Source organism: Dipodomys ordii, unplaced genomic scaffold, assembly GCF_000151885.1.
Source record: "Dipodomys ordii isolate 6190 unplaced genomic scaffold, Dord_2.0 Scaffold296, whole genome shotgun sequence".
Classification (NCBI taxonomy): domain Eukaryota; kingdom Metazoa; phylum Chordata; class Mammalia; order Rodentia; family Heteromyidae; genus Dipodomys; species Dipodomys ordii.
In genome coordinates this window covers 200,421-221,492 of record NW_012267512.1, presented here as the reverse complement: position 1 = coordinate 221,492, position 21,072 = coordinate 200,421, and the positions used below count along the sequence as shown (strand labels likewise).

The window sequence follows — 21,072 nt, the reverse complement described above, 5'->3', positions numbered from 1 at the left end:
TAATCCTAGCTACTCAGGAGGATCTCAGGAGGCTGAGAGCCTAGGATAGGAGTTCAAAGCCAATGGTCAGGGAAGTCGGTGAGACTCTTATCTCCAATAAACTACTCAGATAAAGCCCAGAAGTGGCTCTGTGACACAAGTGGTAGAGTGCTAGCCTGGAGCACAAAGAGGCTCAGGAACAGGGCTCAGGCTGAGTACAAACCCCAGGACTGGCAATAGTAGTAGTAGTAGTAGCAATAATAATAATAATAATATAGGTTGTTGTTTGTAAAAGATTAGTGTTAAGTCTGCCATCCCTTTTTCTAACTCCCTAGAGCATTGGATACTACTAATATTTAGCAAGAACACAATGTTACTCAGCCATGTTATATGTCTTGTCCTAATTAGCCCTCAAAAGAAAGCTCCTATGAAATTGAATATTCATTTTTATATATGGGTAATGAAGTAACTTGCCTAAGACCACCCAGGTGGAAGTGAGTTGGAACTCAGATTTTCGCCTGCTAATCTAAGACACTTTCTCTTCCACAAATATTTTGATTGAGAAACAATGGGTGCAAGTCAGCTGGGTGGGGGGAGGCATTTGTGCACAACTCACGTTCTAAGGCCTCAGCCCTACAGACCAAGTAGGCAGGTGTTGAGCAGCGCCCAATAACTACATTGCACAAAGCCCATCCATCCATTCTGATACAGGTGGTGTGTGGACATCACTGAGCCGCATCCTTCCTCATTCTGCTCTGCTTCTTGGGGAGCCATCAGGAACTAAGGAAGAGAAAACAGGAGAGAGTGTGGGGTTGACAGGAATTGATACCTTCCTTCCTCCCTTATCTCTGAGGACTCAGCCACATATCCAGCAGTGATAACACTGTGTCCAAAAGTCCACTTCCTGTGAGATGCCCCTTGACCTCTCTTGATTTGGCATAGTATAAGAAGTCCTTCCTCCCCTCTCAGAGGTCAGTGTCCAAAATCTGAGTGATCCTTCACCTACTGGACAGTCATTGACAACACACTTTCTCAGCTGTTTAGTTACAGGAAGTATCCTGTCACGTCACATTTACTCTGATTCTTGGAGAAATCCATGGTCTTCCTTAGAGATATCCTGGACTCATATCTCCTCTGGCTAGCTTAGGGGGTAAAAAAAACCTGGAAGAGCCCTGAGATTGGGTGCCTGTTTATTAGCTTTTCCATTGGCAAACCAAGGGGGTAGAGACACCTGCTTCAGTGTACTTGCTGGTGGAAATCAGCAGAACATGGTAGCAATATTTAAAAGCCACATTTCTCACCAGCCTTTAGTAGATAGTCCAGAGCCTCTTCTGAGGTTCAGCCCTGATGAAAGGGAAAGCATGATTGAGGCAGGTTTAAATGTCAGACTTGAATTTCTCCCCTCTCCCTTGAGAGACACGAAAGAAAACCAGCAGGTTAAAAAAAAAAAAACAAACCACCTTGTCACTGTACCTGCTACTTGTTGGCAACCAATTATATGCCTGACCTACAAACCTCACCAGGGCCGTGGCTCTTTTAAATACGTTTCTGTAATGTGACGCACTCAAAATTTCACCCACATTGTGTTCAGGGATTCGGCATCTCTAAATCATGCTTTTACTGTTCTTTGCTCCAACCTTTACCACTGGTGACTTCGTCTTTTATTTGGTGAATTGCTGCTTCGGGAAAAGAGCTCATTCCTTTTCCGTGGCCTAGATTCACTCATAGCTGTGGTCCTTAATTGTTCTTCCATGAGTTCACCTTTTCCAGAAAGTCAAATTCTGTTCACAACTGCACCACTAAGCCGACAGACCATCCAGAAAAAAAGACTATTGACTCACTCACAGCTGTAATCCAGAAATCCGCAATTCAGAGGAGACAATCCGATCACCTGTGAAGTCTGTGCCTCGCCTTTGCCCCTGGGTGGTGGGGAGTGGGGGCCACACTGTCTGACATGATACCCCTGGTTGATGGGTGTGTTGTAACCTCAGAGTGAGTCATGCTCCACAGACTCCATGTAATCCAAGGATGTACTTTCCTAGAGATCTTTTTGCACGTTCAAGATCTTCCTCTTTCCTGTTCTTGTGCTCACATGTGCCAGGCAAGTGTGACTTTCCTCTTCCCTTTTTGTTTGATACCAGGGTTTTGAACTCACTTTTTGAACACTTGCTAAGCAAATACTCTACCACGCGAGTCAATCTGCCAAACGCTTTTTGCACCGATTATTTTCAAATTAGGGTCTCACTTTTCACCTGGGTTGGCCTGGATTGCATTCTTCCCATTTGTTCTTCTCGTTGTCACTGGGATGACTGGCTTGTGCCCCTGTGCCCAGCCATTGTGCTTCCCCTGTAGTTGGGGATGATGTACCACTGTGCCTATCTATTAGTTGAGAGCCCTTCCTCGGGAAGCGCTTTAGTCCTGAACTTGGGGGTCAGCCACCCACCCCTGACCTGGGGATCTTTGAACATTAGAATCATTCAGATTGAAATGAAGGCTCTGTGACTCTAAGCTACCAGCATTCAGGGGAACATTTCTGAGCTAGGAAGATATCTCACATAGAGTCTGTACAGCGTAAGTAAATAGTTCATCTTCATCACTTTAAGATGATAACAAAAAAGATTAAAGAAACAGAGGAAGTACTAAGTGAAGTATAAGTGCTTAATAAGTCTACCATTTCAACTAACCTATGGCAGAAATAAAGTTGGTGTGAATTGGACAATTTCTCACCCTTACTGTGGCTTCATTGTAGCAGATAGTTTCCTAAAAACTCAGCTGTCAGAGGATCTTCGTAGCAGTAAGCAATCATTTTTTATGTTTTTTAAAAAAATCTTTGGTGGTATTGGGGACTGAAATCCAGGTCTCATGCCTGTTAAGCAGGTGCTCATCCACTTAAACCATACCTCCAGTCTCTTTTTGCATTGGTTATTCAGCGAGCCAGACTGGGTTATGATTCTCCTACTTATGCTTCCTTAGTAACTGGGATAAGAGGCATGAGCCTCTGCCGTTGAATGAGATGGAATCTTACAAACTTCTTTTCGCTTTAACTAGCCTCAATTGCCATCCCTTTATCTCCGCCTCCCAAGTGGCTAAGATTACAGGCTTGAGCCATTGTACCCAACTTGGGTTTTAGTTTGTGTTTTTTTTTTAAACACTTTAAGAATAAGGTTATTTTGTGGGAATACAGAAAGACTATAGATTTCAGGGCTGGCTGACAGAACCTGTTTCAAAGTGATGTGTAATGTCATTTTAGAAGAATGAGCTATTCCTGGTTTTGTTTTGGTTTGGTTTTCAACTTAAAGATAAAATGGTCAGGGATAAATGCTGCAAGGTCTCAGAGAAATCTTATTGAGGGTTCTGTTTCCTAAGTATGACCTTATACTATGAACAGCTCCTGAGCAACAAGAAAACAAGCCAAGTTAGGAAACCCCACTTCTACAAGACAGCAAAGTCTGAATGCTAATTACATAACACACATGAGTCAGTGACCAGAGTCCTTCGCCATTACAGACAGCGGTCTGCCCTCACCTCACATTCTCAGCACATAAGCTGAGAACCTCAGCCCCCATCTCTTCCTTTTCCTCTCCTTCCATCTTAGTTATTGTCTTGTCTGTTTCTCTTCTATTCTCTGCTGTACTGGCCAGTCCAGTCCATAATCCCTCCTCTCTCATTCACTCTTCAGCCCAAGGGCATTTGGCATCTGTCCCCAGCATTCCATTGAAACTGATCTCCTTAAGAACATCCATAAACTAATTGTCAGATTCTTTCCTCTCTGGCTTTCTGTAATACCACACTAGTCTGAATTCCCTCCTACTTCTCTGGCCCTTTCTCCTCTACACACCCTCCTTTCCCCTCTCCCCAGGTCCTGCCACCTCCTGCTTTTTTTATAAAAAAAATGATTTTACAAGCTTCTGGGTGATGTCATAAATGTTCTTGCTTTGGAGTCTGTCTGTGACTTCAAAATCCTATAGCCTCAACATTAACTTATCTGGATCTCAGATAGGGTCAACTGCTTAGAATCTCTGTGACTCTAAGCCTGTCTGTGACTTCAAAATCCTATAGCCTCAACATTAACTTATCTGGATCTCAGATAGGGTCAACTGCTTAGAATCTCTCCTGTGTGACAAAGTACCCTCCCACTCCCCCACCCGTGTGTAGGTGTGTGTGTGTGTGTGTGTGTGTGTGTGTGTGTGTGTGTGTGTGTGTGTGTGTGTAGTCCCTGAGCTTTTCTGCTCAAGGTTAGCACTCTATCACTTTGAGCCACCACACCACTTTTAGTTTTATGGTGGCTAATTGGAGATAAGAGTCTCATGGACTTTCCTGCATGGGCTGGCTTTGAACCACAATCCTCAGATCTCAGCCTCCTGAAAAGCTAGGATTACAGATATGAGCCACTAGCACCCAGCTCCTAATTTATTTTTTGAAATACACTCTCACTAACTTTTTGTCTTCATTCACTATCTTCCTTTCTCTGCCTTCTGGGTAGCTGGAAATCTACCACCATGCCTTACTACATAGACTTATTTTTTAATTACTTGTTTTCCAGGATGACATTAGCCTCCACTTGGAAGCTTGATCTCCTAAACTTCCTGGGAGGCATTGGCTACAAATGGCTTTCTCTCTCATCTTCTTCTTCTAATCAGTCACTATGATTATTTTTGTCTATTCTACTGTTTAAATACCCATTTCTTCTCTACTTCACTGACTAAATCCAAACCCTTCTTATTTCTCCTCTGGATTACAGCAGTTTCCCTTTAGCTGTAGAATATATGTGAATGTCTAAAACCATTTGCTAGCACCAAATTTTAGACATACTGTCATTTTACTAAACATACATAACACCTACGATAAAGTTCGATGTGTAAATTAGGCTCAGTAGATTAATGATAACCAGTAGTAAAAAGTAAGTGACTGTACTGCAATGAAAATCATTGATAACTTATGAACCCTTCATTTCTGCAATTTTCCATTTACTATCTTAATAGAACATTTTAACTAAAACCACCAGGGACTGATAAAAGAGAACTTCCTCTACCAACTCAACTTCATAATGGATTTCTCTGTACCCCAACTCCAGCAGACTAAGTACCTGAGTAGCATACATAACAAGGAACTCAAAGGTCTGGGCACTGATGAGTCAGAGGCCTAGTAAAAGGAGACAAAAAAAATTATCACTAGATGAGTAAAGCAGTTGTCAGTCCTTGTAAATAGTCAGCATCCAAGACCTCTACAGGAGTAGAAGGTACCACAAACAAGGTCTTCTTTTTGCCAGGAGATTCTGAAAAAGATTAGTCCAAAAAAAAATCCACGCAAAACAAACACCACCACCACCAACAACAAACCCAGAGACAGATACCAGCAAGGTGTTACCTACATGCAAAAGGATTCAGAAGGCCTTGAAGTGTGACTTCACTGACCATTACTGTCTCCCACTAGGTATTTCTTCTTGGTCAGATTCTGGCCTCAATTGGAATATCTTATTGTTTGTAGGAAATGTTAAGACATGAATTAACTTATTGCTAGGCCTCCAGGACTCGCATTCAGAAGCCCAAATAGATGAACATTTCATCTCACTTTCTGGGGTCTTATACATTTGAAACCCAGGAAAGCTTCATTTTGTAGATCTTTGGAAAACCTCAGTACCGCTTAAAAGCCAGTCTTCTCCAGGGACTTTTCTATAAGAACCAAAGTCCTTGAAAAGCTGTATACCAGCAGCATTTAAACTTGGTGACTGCAAGCCAACCACCCAGTTTGACTCTTCAGCCCAATCCAAAGGTGTCCAATATATTACAATCTTCAACAAATTTCCCCTCATTCATCGCCTAACAAGATCACTGGCATTTATTTGTGCTTTTTATTCAGATGGAAAAAGTGATGCCATAAAAAAGAATCTATTACAGGTAACCTGGTTAGGATTTTGAATAGGGCCCAAGAGAAAGCTGAAGAACTGTCTTTACTGCCCTCCACACAGGTGGTTGATAGACTGTTTTATGAATGGTTTAATTACTTCTGTCTCTGTCTTAGTTACCAAACAAAATAAACCATGCAAATCCCAACACATTTGAAGGACTCCATCGTCAACTAGCAAGCAGAACTTTAGCAGGACTTAGCAGCCTGGGGAAATGAAGTTGCTAAGAAAGATTAATAATTCCGTAGCTCAAGAAACCTCTATTTGAAATAGACTCAGGGGCCTCAGAAGAATGTGCTAGCTGGGCACAGTGGGTCATATTCATAATCCTCTCTACTCTGGAGGCTGAGATCCACAGGAATGTAGCTGGAAGCCAGCCTGGGCAGAAAAGTCTCCAAGATTCCACCCCTAAAAATAACCAGTAAAAAGCCAACCCAAAGGCAGGCATGTTCAAGTAGTAAGTACACGGCTAGCCTGGTAAACCAGGCAAACATAAGGCCTGGAGTTCAAACACTGTCTGGTACAAGCAACAACAACAAAAAGTATGTGTTGCTGGCTGCATTGGACTAGCCATAAAAGCTGCTTTTCTTGATCCGACAGATAGAGGATTGTCCTAAATTACTTCTTACCCACTCCTGAGTCAAGAGGAGTCTATTTCTGGATTCCCTACCATTCTTGAACCTCTTTTCTTGTCCAATTACCAGTAAAATGGACAAAGCCCTAGTTAAAGTCTACTTTATCTAAAGTCTTCTTTCAACAAACATTGACTAAGTGCAGACTATGCACCAAATGCTGAGCTGGAGCCCTGTGAAAGAAAGATGGAGCCGCTATTATTATTGTCCTTGCTGTCCTCAGTATCTGAGGGTCCATAGAGTGCTTGCTTGTCTACAGGCTTCACAGCCCCATTATGAACACTGAGATTCTTCCAGAACTTCACATCTCAACATATGGTCTGACAAAAGATTGTTTTTATATTCTAAATTGTGAATGTTTCATGCCTTTAAAGTCTTGCAAACTATATTGCATTAGTAAGTCCTAAAACCAATTTCTTTTAGTGGAAAGGAAAACATTTTATTAAAGCGAGCTCATTTTTTTGAGAAAAATATCTGCTGCCTGTTCACTAAATGCACATTTTTTATCTTGTAAAGTTTTCTTATAATCCTAATCCATTGTAGTTGGAAAGGAACTGAGATGTCACCTAAACCAGATACGAAGTTTTTCTTATACTTTTCAAATCATAAAACACTTCGAAAACAAACATTATCAAGAGTTCTCAAATATAATACAATCCTTAAATGAAACATAATAAGGTGTTTAGAATTGAAGCTGATTTGACCAAAAGGAAGAGTTTTGAGTCTTTCTTCTATTTTGCTTCCCACACTACCTCTGTGTTTGCTCTTCCTTATACTTCTTTACAAAAAAATGGTGACATGGACTGGGAAGGTGGCTCAGTGGTAGAGCGCTTGCCTTGCAGGCCTGAGGCCCTGCATTTGATTCCTCAGCACCACATAAGCAAGAAATAAAAAGCTGGAAGTGGCGTTGTGGCTCAAGTGGTAGAGCGCTAGCCTTGAGCTGAAGAGCTGAGGGACAGCGTCCAGGCCCAGAGTTCAGGCCCTACGACCGGACCCAAAAAAAAAAAAATGGCGACATATGACTCTTTATACTGCAGATGGGGAAACAGAGACCCAAGGGACAAAATACAAGGTTGTAAGTCTCAGCAAAGTGACCTGCAGTGGGAGGAGAGGAACGTAGGCTTTCTAAGGCTCTTTCACAATTTTCCATCCACCTATCCATTCCGTCTTTCCATCTACCTATTAGAAAATCTATCCATCCATGGCACAAATCAGGAAGGGGGGAAGACACACACACACACACACACACACACACACACACACACATATAGAGAGAAACAAGATTTCCTTAGGAGAATGAATGAACCAGGTCTGGTGAATATGGTGACCTAACTGTGAAGGGGAAGAGAAAGCTAGGCAATACCCAAAGGAAAAAGCAGAGTTTAAGGAGGGCTTTTCAAAAGAATCATTCTTCATGTTGATAATTTGTCATATTTCAGTGAGATGCACTAACCATGTCACTCTCAAATTCTGAATCCCTAACCCTTATGCATCTGTGTTCAGAGGTAGGACATCTAAAGAAAATATTCAAGTTGAAAGGGATGAAGAGGATGAGGGCCTAATCCAATAGGGTTATTTTCTTCATGAAAAGGATCCCAGGAATTGAGTTCTCCTTTCTCCCTTACCACCACCTGTCCAAAAGCATGTGCCAAAATAAGGGCCCCATGAACATACAGAATGATACCTTGTCAGTACCTTGACCTTGGACCTCTAGCTTCTGGAATTATAAGAAATTAATGTCCCAGTCATTTAAGATAAGGCTGTGGCATTTTGTTGCAGGAGCCCTAAAATTAATACAGCCAAGTATTATGATCAACGAGTTATCTGCTCTTCTACTTAATCCTAAAAGAGATCTCATGAGGTAAATGTTCTTGCAGCTTCTTTAGTAGATAAAGAGATTAAAGTTTGGAGGATTTAAATAAACTAAATTTGCATAAAGTGGCAGCTAATACATCCAGAAGTTAATGAGTAAAACACTAGTACAGTATCTTAGAGATGGGGAAACAAATACGACTTGCTGGGTGGTTTAAACCACAGAAATCTATTATCTCACCATTCTGATGGTTGGAAATCCATGATTGAGGTGTTGGCAAGGTTGGTTCCTGTTGAGGGCAATAAAGGAAGGAGCTGTTCCAGCCTTCTGGCCTTGGCTTGTAGATAGTTCTCTTATGTTTTTACATATCATTTCCCTCTCTGTGTGTCTGTGTTCAAATTCTTCTTTTATAAAACCAGTCATATAAGCAACTTAGGCAAGCGTCATTCCTCTTCACTACAATCCCTTCTAAAGTAATACATCTGTAATTACCCTGATTCTAAATAAGGCCCCATTCTGAAGCAATTAGAGTTAGGACTTCATCCTATGGTGGGGAACAGAATTCAACTCACATTGCAGCCTTGTGATCTGTTTGGATGAAGGCTCTAAAGAATTTTGTCAGCCAAGGAAGCACTTGATTCACATACAGTCTCTGTCTCTGTATCTCTCTGTCTCTCTCTGCTCTCTGTCTCTGTCTTTCTCTGTCTCTGTCTCTCTATCTCTGTCTCTGTCTGTCTGTCTGTCTGTCTGTCTGTCTGTCTGTCTCTCTCTCTCTCTCGGCAAAGAGAGGGGAGATAGTTCATAGAGATGTCCCTGAGGAGGCAAAAGATGATGTGCTGAGTGGCAGGTGGAGGAGGAGCTTGGCCCAAGGGTGGTCAGATCCTTTGTGGTCACTAGGAGAGGAGGAGAAAGGAGTGAGTTTGGATGTCAGGTGAATTTACAAATGTGGAGCAGGGAAGTTGAGGGAAATGCTTCAGATAGCTCCTTCTACCTTCTGGAAGCAGGAGGGAGATGACAATAGGGTTTGGGATGTGGGCTCAGAAAATACCAGACAATACAGTTAGAGATGTTGAGGAGGGTAGACGCATGACCACAATGTGCAATTTACTACAACTAGCTGGGTCTAGAGCAGGTATCCAATGTATGACTGCAAAAGAGGATCTACTATCATTTTAAGTCAAAAATGATAGGATGGGAGGGTGCACAAGCCACGGAAGCAAGAAAGGATGCCTGGCAATGACAAGGATCCATTAGGAACCCTGGGGTTTATTGGCTCTGCCTGACAGAGTGGGTGGCTTTTCTAGCAATGCTCAACAGCTGTGCAATGGATGCAGAGAAAGTAAACAGTTGAGTTAATCCATGGCTTGGATTCAGAAGGGAGAATACATTAAAAGGACAACGGGGAAAGGAGGTGGGACATTCTGGCAAGAGAAAGTGAAGCGAGGGAACTCCGGGGCTTCAGTAAACAGCGAGGGAAGAGGGCATGTATGAGGGCAGCCTGTGACTATTTCTGCTAACGAGTTTTGCCTGTGCCCTCATTTTCTAACAACCAGAGCACATGGCATTGCTACCTCCTGGGGAAACAGATGTTACCAGATGTGGAAGCTAATGGGCTGCACGCGGGTGGGTTCCCCAGCTGCTCTTCTTCCTCTGCCACAGTCCTGAATGGCTCTAGCCGTGTCTTTCAGCATTATGTCAAGTGCTACCTCGGCTGTCCGAGTGTGCTCTGGACAGGCACAGCCCCATAAGAATATTTTAGTCAGCTTCATTCTACTATGGTGAAATACCTGAGGTGGGCTACTTTTTACAGAAGAAGAGAAAAGCAGGACGATTTAGCTTATAGTTGATTTGAGGCCCCACTGGTTTGGGCCTGTGGTGAAGTCAGCACATCATGGTGGGAGCATGCGCAAGAGTGAGTGCTCACATCTGCAGGACAGAAATAGGGAGAAGAGACCAGAACACCACAATCCTCTTTGAGAGCACACCCCCAATGACCTAAGGAACTCCCGGGAGGCCCCACCACCCAACGCTCCACCTCCTCCCAGAAGCACCAGTTTGGTGGCCTCACCATTGCAAATGGGACTCTGGACAACATTCAAACATCCAAGCTGTAGCAGGGAAGATGGCCTTGCTGACAGGCATGTACATGGTACTGTGACAGTTTGCCCCTAGCTCCAACCTCCTGTTCTAGGGTACTTCAAAATACTGCATTGGCCAAGTCTGTTTAAGCTTAGGTTTTATCCCTACAGTCTTCCAGATCTTCTCTTAGCTCCTGTATTTCAAATTAAAACTAGGTTGTATTGGGCCAGCATGGATATACCTGTAACCCCTGCACTTGGGTGGTGAAAGAAGAATGAAGAGTTCAAAAACAACCTGAGCTACATAGTGAGATCCTCTCTTAAAAAATAATAAACAAAACCCCTAAAGTATGGCTATTCACATATAAATATTATTTTGACCATTACATATGTGTGTGCTGATATGAGAACCAGGAAACTTAGAACTCCAAGTTAGTAGCATCATGTCAGTATCTTCACACACAGATAATTTCAGGGAAAAAAATCAGAAGTTCGAAGTGATGGCACACTAAATATAGTTCTATTACAAAGAGAACTATCAAATACCAAGAGAAGCAGTGGGCGTTGTGATACATGCTGGTGAGAATGTAGATTGGGAAGACAGTTTTGTATTTTCTGCTAATTTTGAGAACACATGCATCTGCCATCTCGCTCTCCCATTCCCCAAAGTCTGCACAATAGACACAGTCAATAGTCCCCATAACAGCACTGTTCATCATGGCCCCATGTCCATCAACATTTGTGTGGATGGAGAAATGCTGTTCAATGCAAATGGGGCCTTGTAGCAATGAAATTGCAAGGTGTGGCCATAGGTGACAATATAAATGGATTTCACCAGCAGGATTCTGGGAGGAAGGCTTCACAGAACACACACCGTCTAACTTGAGCAAGGAAAGATTGCTCTCTCGGAATGCACACATACATTACAACGTAAGGAAAGCAAAGAAGGACAGACTGTAAGTCAAGACAGTGTCTTTCCAGCAGACAATCCCCACAATCACTAAATGGGGGCCCACAGATATGTTTTTAGTACTGATTTGCTTATATACAAAATGATAGCTAGATGTAATTAGTTATTTTCACATTCATTTCAAATACTCACATTTTTCTAATTACTATCAGGAGCTATAAAACAGAGGATCAATGTATGACTTTCTAAACTAAAATTTCAAGATTCATCAAATCATTACAAACAACAACCACCAAAGCCCCCAAAATTGTAGAGTTTGAGGTAAAAAAAAATGAAGAATGGCATATTATGATCCTAACCACTTAGGAATTATAACTTACACTCACAAGCTATAAAAGAAGATGATCTGTCCTCCTGTCTGGACAAGGGAGTTGTTTTCTGAAACACGTGTCATGTCTCTGGGCCAGCCACCCACTTTCACATCCACCCCACACCTCCTGATGTTCAAGTTTATGCATTCATCAATCCTCAGGTCTAACCTGAATCTTTAGAGTCCATACCTTGACCGCCCCTCTGGGAGGCAGGCCTGAGGAAATATGGGTTCCAGGGACAGGACAGACAGCCTCATTGATCCACAGACTCCTCTCCCTTGAGAAGGTATGAACTACAGGAGGGCCAGACCTCCTACTGAATTCCCCTTGTGTGGGGCTAAAGATAAAACAGCCTTTGAATGGAAGTAAAGGATCACAGCATGGCACTGGTGACTCACACCTGCAATCCTAGCTAATAGCTATTAGCTATCAGCAGGCTGAGATCCAGAGGATTGAAGTTCAAGGACAAATTGGGGAGAAAAAGGAAAAATAACAGAAAAAAAGCTGGGCTGGAGGCATGGTTCAAGTCAGTAGACCACTAGCTGAGCAAATAAACTGAGTACAAAGCCCCAAGTCTAAAACCTCAGTACCCACAAAAAAAAAAAAAGAAAGAAAAGAGAAAAAAGAGAAGAGATTGTAGTGGGAAAAGTACTCAGAAAGCTTTCACAACAATAGCATCTTAGACTAAGAGACAGGGACATTTGTAGCAACTTACCAAGTTCTGTCTACCTTTGTTTTATCCTGTTGTCTGCATGTGTGTTTTATTTACCAGTAAAAAATGAGTTTTTTAAAGTGTGAATGTATGCACATGTGTGTGTGTGAGTGTGTGTATGTGTGTGTATGCACACACCTGTGTGTTGGTGTCTGTTCCCTGGGGCCACAGTTCAGTGGATACCCCAGGAGAATTCTACTCCCTGTAGTTGCCTTTGTAATAGCAGACACCTCCTGGGGCAGTGGAAATGCTTCCAGGTGTGAGAACCTAGAGAGGAAATGAACAGAGAAGACCGCTGGTCACTTATAACTTGCTGGGCCTCAGCCCTGTCTGGGCAGAGACAGGAGAAAAACTATGCCTGGGTACAGGCAGAGCAAATGAGTCATCACCAGCCATGTCCTCCTGCCTTGCTGCCACTGCAAGTGTGCTGGTGGAAAATTCCTTTGCCTCCCTTTGCCAAGATGATAAATACTGTGTTTATCAAACCCAAATTATAGGACACTGTTCCCATTCTGGTAGAAGCAAAAGGAGGCCAACTCTCATTCCTCTTTGCTTGGAGTACAGATCTAGGGAGAGTCTCCCATAAGGGCAAGAGGATGGGTCATCAATAGTCTCCTGGACATCGTATGCTACGTGCCCAACACAACCCTTATTTCCCTATTCCCCCATTCACTTAGTTTTGTTTTTGTTTCTGGCAGAAAAAAACACTCTTTTTACAAAGATCCAGATTACCAATCCTCAAAAAGATTTCCATGGTTCCATGTGGTTTTAATATCAGGGGTTTTCTAAGAATGTATATTTCAGTGACAGTCCAGAAATACACACACACACACACACACACACAAACTTTAAAATCAAATCTTACAGCCATGAGAAGATAAAAAGAAAGTAAAATTGGCCAGCATTGGTCTTCTCAAAGCCCAGACAATTTTTCTTCCAACATATTAAATATTCTAGGCTTCACATTCCAGCTATTTAAAAGCCACATTTCCAAAACACACACACCAGTCTTCCTCCTTTCCGAGAAACAATAAAAGCATATGGTTCAAGGGACCTTCACAAGCAACTGGTGCCAGGTAGATGGTGCATCAGTGGTGGCTTCAAACTGATCAAAAGCAGCAACATGTTACATTGTTTAAAGTGGAGGTGAGAAGGCAGCAGGGAGAGCAGGAAACACTAGATCCAGGACAAAAGCTGTAGCTTCTAGACAAGGGAGGATTCTCCTCATGCCCATCCTCGATGAGATCACCTGCCAGCACCCACCCAGCCCTCAAGACCCCCATGTCCATCTTCCCCACTCCTTTGTGCATTCTCTTAATCTGCTGCCTATGACCAGAGTACCTACGCCATTTTATGGCATTTTGTGTTTTTACTTTACCCTGTCCTGAAGATAAGATCTCATTATGAATCTTTGAAAGCAAAGGTAATGTCATAAAGAACTCCATAAATCCAATTGCGTGATTGTATGAATAAGTGAATGAAGGAGTGAATGATGAACTCCACTTATAATTTGGGTATTCCAGCCTCTGTGATGCAATCCTTAAGTGATGGACATGTCCTGACCTTCCCAGAGTTCACCCATCTTTCCTTTCTTACATCTGTTTTCAGGTTCTGTATGCTGGGAGTTCCATGACGTCAGACATTGGCAGGAGCAGTGCATAGTGCCTGGTTCAAGCAGAGTTATGACAGGAAGGAAACTTGCCAGCAGACTGAAACACTGTGATTGTCCTCCTCAAGATCCGACAGTCCTTGGGGGAAAATGTGGTCAAGGGTGAGTAGGGAAAAAAAAAACCCACCCACATGTTTTGTGATTCCCTCTCCTCCAGTTCTACTCAGAATATTTCCTGCAAAACAACATGGTAAACATCCTACTGTCCTAAAAACCTGTGCTTAACATATGATGAGAAAACACATCCATTTGAAATGGTTCAGTAGATTCTGTTCTGTTAGGTGAGGTTGTTTTTAAAAAAAACATGGATACATTGATGTTCATGGAGAATTCTTCCATCCAAAACTCTCCAAGGAAGTGGCCTTCTGGATACAGGTAGAACGCTGCTGCACTTCATATAAATCTGCAAGTTAGATTCAGGAAATATTCAAAGCTGATTGGCCAGCCAAGGAGTGGCCTAGTCTTTGCTTCTTCCTTTCTCTGCCAACGATTGCAAACTGCTACACTTCCAAGTAACCATTCCACAAGAAAATCAGCTTGGTCTGGGGTGAAGGTTAGGGTAAAAACAGTTGATTCACTTAGCTAACCAAAACTTCCTAAAGATTTTGTACAAACTGAACAGAAGTTATATATAATACAGAAGTTACATACAATTAGTTATATATATATATGCAAAATAGTTATATAACTATATATCTAGTTATATGTACAAGATATATACAATTAGTTTTATTTATATATATGTATATATATATATAAGAAGTTATATACAATCATAACTATGAATTGGCTTCTGGAGAGCATTTGGGCACTGGGGCATGGTATTGTGGCTGGTAGGGGTAGGCATGTCACAGTGGCCTCAATTTATTCTTTCTTGTTCTCCCTCTGACCCTTAGAAGAACAAGGGGCCATGAGCCAATATCTTGGCCTTTTTAAATTCTCTGTTTCTGTAATGAAAAACCATGACAGGAGGATTGTTTTGATGGCATAAGGAAAATGTTCCTATTGTCATACGATCCAAAGAAAATGGTGAAGTCCCTTATGGTTTGAGATCAGTCATCTGTTGTCTGTCAAATCTAGATGACCAACCTTCAGCTGCACAGATAAACAGCTCTGAGCAGCCAACCTCAAGCCTACAAGGGATCTGTGTCATTTGCAGGAAAAACCATCTAACTTACCGATAATGACAAATGTATTCTTTAAACATCTTGATACGTAAGAAAAGGTTTCCTTAGACATCACTAAAAGCAAGTTCGGTTTTCACATCACTGATGTTTTAAAAGTAAAATAATGATTTCTTTAAAAAAAATCTCTTTGGGGGCTGGGAATGTGGCTTAGTGGTACAGTGCTTGCCTAGCATGCATGAAGCCTTAGGTTCAATTCTTCAGTACCACATAAACGGAAAATGCCAGATGTAGCACTGTAGCTCAAGTGCTATAGTGCTAGCCTTGAGCACAGAGAGGCTCAGGGACAGTGCTTAGTCCCTGAGTTCAAGCCCCGGGAATAGCCACCAAAAAAAGTCTCTTTGAATGCTAGGATTCTAGGACACAAAAAAATCTATCCCAGGATTAGACATTGAGAGCCTTAATCAAAGCAAATCACTGTTCCAAATTGGTATGAATGGAGTTTGTGACTTCCAAGAGGGTCAACATAAATATTAAGTCCTGTGTGTATAGTGAACTAAAATTAATGTCTCCTTATTTGTTTATACTTACTCAGCCAGTTTTACTATACTGAGACAAAGACAGAGAGAGAAAAAGACAAAAAAGTATTCTCTAAAGCAAGCCAGTACTTCATTCCATTCAAATCCCTGCAATGAACATTAGTATTATGTTATTTCCAATACATGTTCCTTCTCAACCTTTGGTATTTGAGACCCAAAAACCAGACAATTCCACCTCCTGGAACCTTCAATTTACTTTAGTTAAAATGCCCTTTGAGATCTCTGACTCCAAGTCTTCAAAGTGACAGGTTTCTTTCATCAATGAAATTAATTTCAGCATCACATACACACATGCACACATATGAACACACATGTACAATCACTTAACTGAACTAAATAGAAGTCAAACATTTGGAAAATATTATTATCACATCTAAACAATGGCATTTATTCTTTAGCAATGCTTCCTGTACATATATTTTAATGAGTTTTGTGGATGTAGCCATATTAAAAATACGGACCCAAACACACACCATAATGCCTGACTTGAATCCTAGCCTTACCACAAAAAAATAATAGATCCTTGAACAAGTTAAATAACTTGTCTGTGTTTGATGTGTGTGTGTTTGTGTGTGTGTGCTGGTATTGGGGCTTGAACTCACTGCATGGACACTGTCTTTGAGCTTTTTCACTCAAGGCTGGTACACTACCACTTGAGCCACAGCTCTACTTCTGGCTTTATTTTTGGTCATGAGGCCTGAAATCTGGGCCTGGGCCCTGTTCATTAGCCTGGGCACTGCCCCTCAGTTCTTCAGCTCAAGGCTAGTGCTCTACCACTTGAGCCACAGCTCCACTTCCAGTTTTTTTTTTGCTTCTGTGGTGCTGAGGAATTGAACCAGGGCCTCATGCATGCAAGGCAAGCACTCTACCATTAAGCCACCTTCCCAGACCCTACTTCTGGCTTTTTGCTGGTTAATTTGAGATCACAAATTTCCCACAGATTTCCCTTACTGGGCTGGCTTTGACCTGTAATCCCCAGATCTCAGCCTCCTGGGTAGCTAGGATTACTGGCAGGAGTGGTAGGTGCCTGGCTTAAATTTCTTAAGGGAATAAGAGTGGCACCCACCTGAAGGGATTGCTGTGATGATTAGCCAGATCCATTGCTTAGAATTATGATGGCCACATGCATGCTCCCACTGACAGGTGTGGGTTAGGTTAAAAGCACAGGAGAAGTGGAGTTGGCACAGCTCATACAGTCCCAAGAGGCAGAGTACAGAAGCAGAGTAGAAGGGAAGGCCTGATGGGAGAGCAGACTTAGGACTATGATTGAGACTGTACATGGTGGCCCTGAGCTTCCTGATTTCTGGTTCCAGAAGCAACAAGGGAGACATCAGACATGAATATATGACCAGGGCAATCCTTTGTGAAAACCTATATTAAACTGACAAATACTTCCAGTCCCTTGGAAAACCCTCAGCAAGTCCTGAGACCACAGTACAAATATGAAAGTGTGGAGAGGTGGTGGCCACACCTGGAGGGCCCTTGTAGCACCTGCAGGCCTGCAGTGAGAGGTAGACACCCCATGGCTCTCCTATGCAGGGATTGTTTGGTTTTATTTCAGAGTCAAACACTTACCAAGGCACTGCTGGCAGGGGTAAAAGTGGCTGGCTCAGGAAATGAAAGGCTGAGAAGGAAATCTCTTAAATTGCCAACCCTTTCCTAGGAGCTTTGTCCTCTTACCCCGTGGTAAGGACACCAGTTATTAGGTTCTAGGCTTGTGATCTCTCTTCTATAAAGATCCTAGCTCCAAATACAGTCATAGCCTAATGCAGTTTGATCACAGAACTTCAACCTATGAATTTAGGAGAAGAGAGGGACTCCATTCAGCCTGACACACCGTCTCAACATGAGCCTAATGGACACACGAGGACCATTGGATTGGATGACACCACACTACCCAGCAAGTTCTCAGAAAATTGACCTCTGAGATGAAGACCGGAAAGCAGGGGATTCTGAGGAGTCCTTGGAGAGAATCCCAGCTAGGCAGCAAAAGAAGCAGGAGAATGGAGAAGGATCGCAAATCACACTAAAGGCTAAAGCTAATTGCATGGGTCCGTGGAGTTGGGATGGTCCTTGGAATCATCTGGGATTGGCCTTTCTCAGGGAAGCTGGACAGGACAGACCTTGGATGTGGGCTCCTGGGAAGAAGGAATGTGGCATAAACAGTAGTTCGGGTCAGCTGAGGACTATCTCAGAAGGGGCCCTGCCACACAAGTGGCTAGCTGCCAACCCCTCGGTAGCTGGCAAAACAAAGGCTGCTCAGTGTGAAGTGAGGTGTCTGATTTGGGAACCTCAGTGTCCGCTACAAATGTGATGTTTACTTTCCTCCAGTGAACCATTCTCCTCCTAAGAAACTTCCCCCAACCTTCAGAATAGAGACAACCATACGTGTGATGAGTGGATACCACTCCAAATACATGAGGCTCACACAACTGAGCAGCAAGAAAACAAACAACCTGGTTTAAAACTAGACAAAGGACACTTCTCAGAAGTGGACATACAAATGGCTGACTTGGATAAGAGGAGGGATTTGCTAAACCTTGATTGGTTTACAGCAAAGCCTGGGCTCAAATCAGCAGCCAGCCAGGTAACCGGGAGCTTTTGGAGTTAACCTCATAAAATCCTTGCACAAAATGTTAACCCACTAGTAAGACAATGGATACAGATAGCCAGTTGTGGCAGTGGTCAAGAAGCTGCCCATCTACACTGAAAAATGTGTGAAGCGCTTGAAATTTTGATCTGAGGGTGCAATAATGAGGGGAACTATACATGTGGTTGTGAGTTTGTGAGCAGAAAGCCAGTTGGCTGCTGATTGGATGAAGGCTGTACAAACAGGAGCTCATTATCTAAAGGAGCACTTTGAAAAAGAGAGAGAGAATCAGAGCACCCGAGATGCTTTCTAAGCATCAGGGCCCATAAGTACACAGTATTCACAGAAGACCCAGTCCTGAAAATACTTACCAAAGCATTAAGATTCCCCTGGATAAAATATCCAATCACTGTGGGAAAATAAGCCACGAGACCTTGCCTATAGCATTTTAAGGCCCATGAAAAGCCTTATTCTAATTCTGTGGCTAGCCCAAGCAAACTTGTGGTGAATCTGCCTCTTCATGCAAGTAAATCTGTGGGCAGAGTTGCCTCCATGCATTCTGGTCTACTTCCCAGTTGTACTTATTACTTTAAATTAGTATACCTCTTGCTAAAGCTATCTGCTGGTTTCTCCACCAATAAAATCACTTTAATGACACTACTCAAGGCAAACATCACCCTATGGGGGAGGCCAGGATGAGCAAAACAGTTATATCTTAGCCTCACTCTATGGTCTTCCCAAAGTACAGCTGAACCAGCTCATGTAATATGTGCATGCATATATGAGTGTGTGTATGTGTATATGCATGCGTGTGCATGCCAGAACTGGGGCTTGAACTCAGTATCTTGTGATTCCCCCTTAATACTTTTGTTCAAGGCTGGGGCTCTATCATTTGAACCCCAATTCCACTTTCAGCTTTTTTTTTGCTGGTTAATTGGAAATAAGAGGCTCTCAGATTTGTCTGCCCAGGCTAACTTCAAACTGTGATCCTCAGGTCTCAGCTTTTTCAGTAGCTAGGATTATAGGCATGAATCACTGGCATCCAACAAGTCTGTGTACTATTGATTAGACCATATGTTAGGTCAAAAGGCTGTGCTAATGGTCTGGCTGCCTTAGTGACCTGGGACAGCAACTGGCACATGGGAAGTCAGGAGGTCCGCAGACTGACGACCATCTGAACAAGGCCACATGCTCACATTCAGTTGTAGCTGGGACCCTGCCATAGGCAGCTTCTAAACGTACCAACAGAACTGATAGGAAAATGTCTTTCAGGTTGTTCCACATCTACTTTGGTTGCAATAATTAAGTGATAAATGCAATGATGGCTTATCACAAAATCCAGCTTCTAGAGGATGGAAGGTAATACAACAGCTCTCACCTGCTGCAGGATGGGTTAGCATCTGACTGTGTCCCTTTCTCCACTCTCTGGAATCTTGTACATTTGAAGTACTGTATTTTACTGCAGCCTAGTGAGAGTGCAAATTAGGTCATAAGGTTCATTAAAGAGCCTCAGATAGGAATATACAGGACAATGGGTAAGGGGCAGTGGATGAGAGGGATGAAGAATAGATATACAGCAGAATACTATTTAGTCATAAAAAAGGATGACATTTGAAGCAACGTGGATAGAATAGGAAGACAAACACTATAGTAGGAGTTGGGCTCCTAACTTAGATATGGATAAATGTTCTGACCTCCACTCTCCCTTCCCTCTGGAAGTCAGAGGACAGGGGCTTATCACTGGGGTGTCTGCAGGGTTGTCTTTGGACACAGAACAAGAGAGAGGAGAGGAGAGATGGTTTTAAATGCACGAAGAGAAAGTTCATAGACTGCCCAAAGGGAAAGCCATTCATGTCTACTTCTGTTGGAAAGGGCCAGGTCAGCTGGGGATCCACACCAATTTCTCACCTGTAACAGCGCTTTAGATAAAGAAGAATGCACAACTCACTGCAAGGTGTTAGACTTAGTTCCTGATATATTAATTTAGTCCCTTGACCCCAATGTCCAAAGGAGATTGAAGGTGAAGGTCTCCAAATCTCTCCTTCCAACATGGTAGTTCTCAGCTGAAGGCAGAGGTTTATACGGCCAAGAGAGACTGTCAGTGTCTGAGATGTGGCTTATTGTCACAAATGGACAATGGAGGATGATGTCTACATAGGGCATAGACACCAGGAATGCTGCTAAACAAACACCCTGTAATGTAAAGGGAGATCCAACTCCAAGTGTCAGTGGGGCCCAGGTGGCAAAATCTATTTCAGTAGAAGCTGAGCCCTGGCCAGACTGTCAGCCATCCCTCCCCAGGAGCCCAGGCTAGAATCTCTGTTTCCATGTTGAGCTGATACCAAATGCAGAGAGGGAAGGAGCTCCAGGGAGGGGCAAATAAGGGAGAGGAAGTAAGGGGTGCTTATTGTCAAATTTGCCTTTGCTCCACCTCTGGACCTCTAGGTCATAGCTGGAGAGGAGCAGTGTCTGGCCCCACCTACAGCTTGCCAGCCACCTTCCCATCGCACCATGGCTCTGGCAGGCAAGCACGTAAACAAGAGGACACATATGAAAGAAATAAAAGTTGTTGGGCCTGCTGTCAGGCACGAATTGTTGGAATCATCCAGCCCCAGTCCAAAAGGAACAATCAGCAATCAGAACTGGGAAACTGAGGCTCTTGCTTAGATCCACCAAGCTTTCATCTTTCC

General features: G+C 42.8%; 1 protein-coding gene across 3 annotated transcripts in view; it reads left to right on the top strand.

The window, feature by feature from the left end:
- Nedd9 (neural precursor cell expressed, developmentally down-regulated 9) overlaps positions 1–21,072 on the top strand; it is a 160,447-nt gene that overhangs the window by 46,850 nt on the left and 92,525 nt on the right. Inside the window, exons 2-3 of one of the 3 annotated variants that reach the window (XM_013036502.1) lie at positions 9,883–9,952; positions 14,009–14,171. The exons of 1 other annotated variant lie outside the window; for it this stretch is intronic. In XM_013036502.1, coding sequence (XP_012891956.1) covers positions 14,160–14,171 — 12 coding nt within the window. In that variant the 5' untranslated portion in view covers positions 9,883–9,952; positions 14,009–14,159. The remainder of the gene's footprint in view (positions 1–9,882; positions 9,953–14,008; positions 14,172–21,072) is intronic. One more of the 3 variants, XM_013036501.1, reaches the window with a different exon arrangement.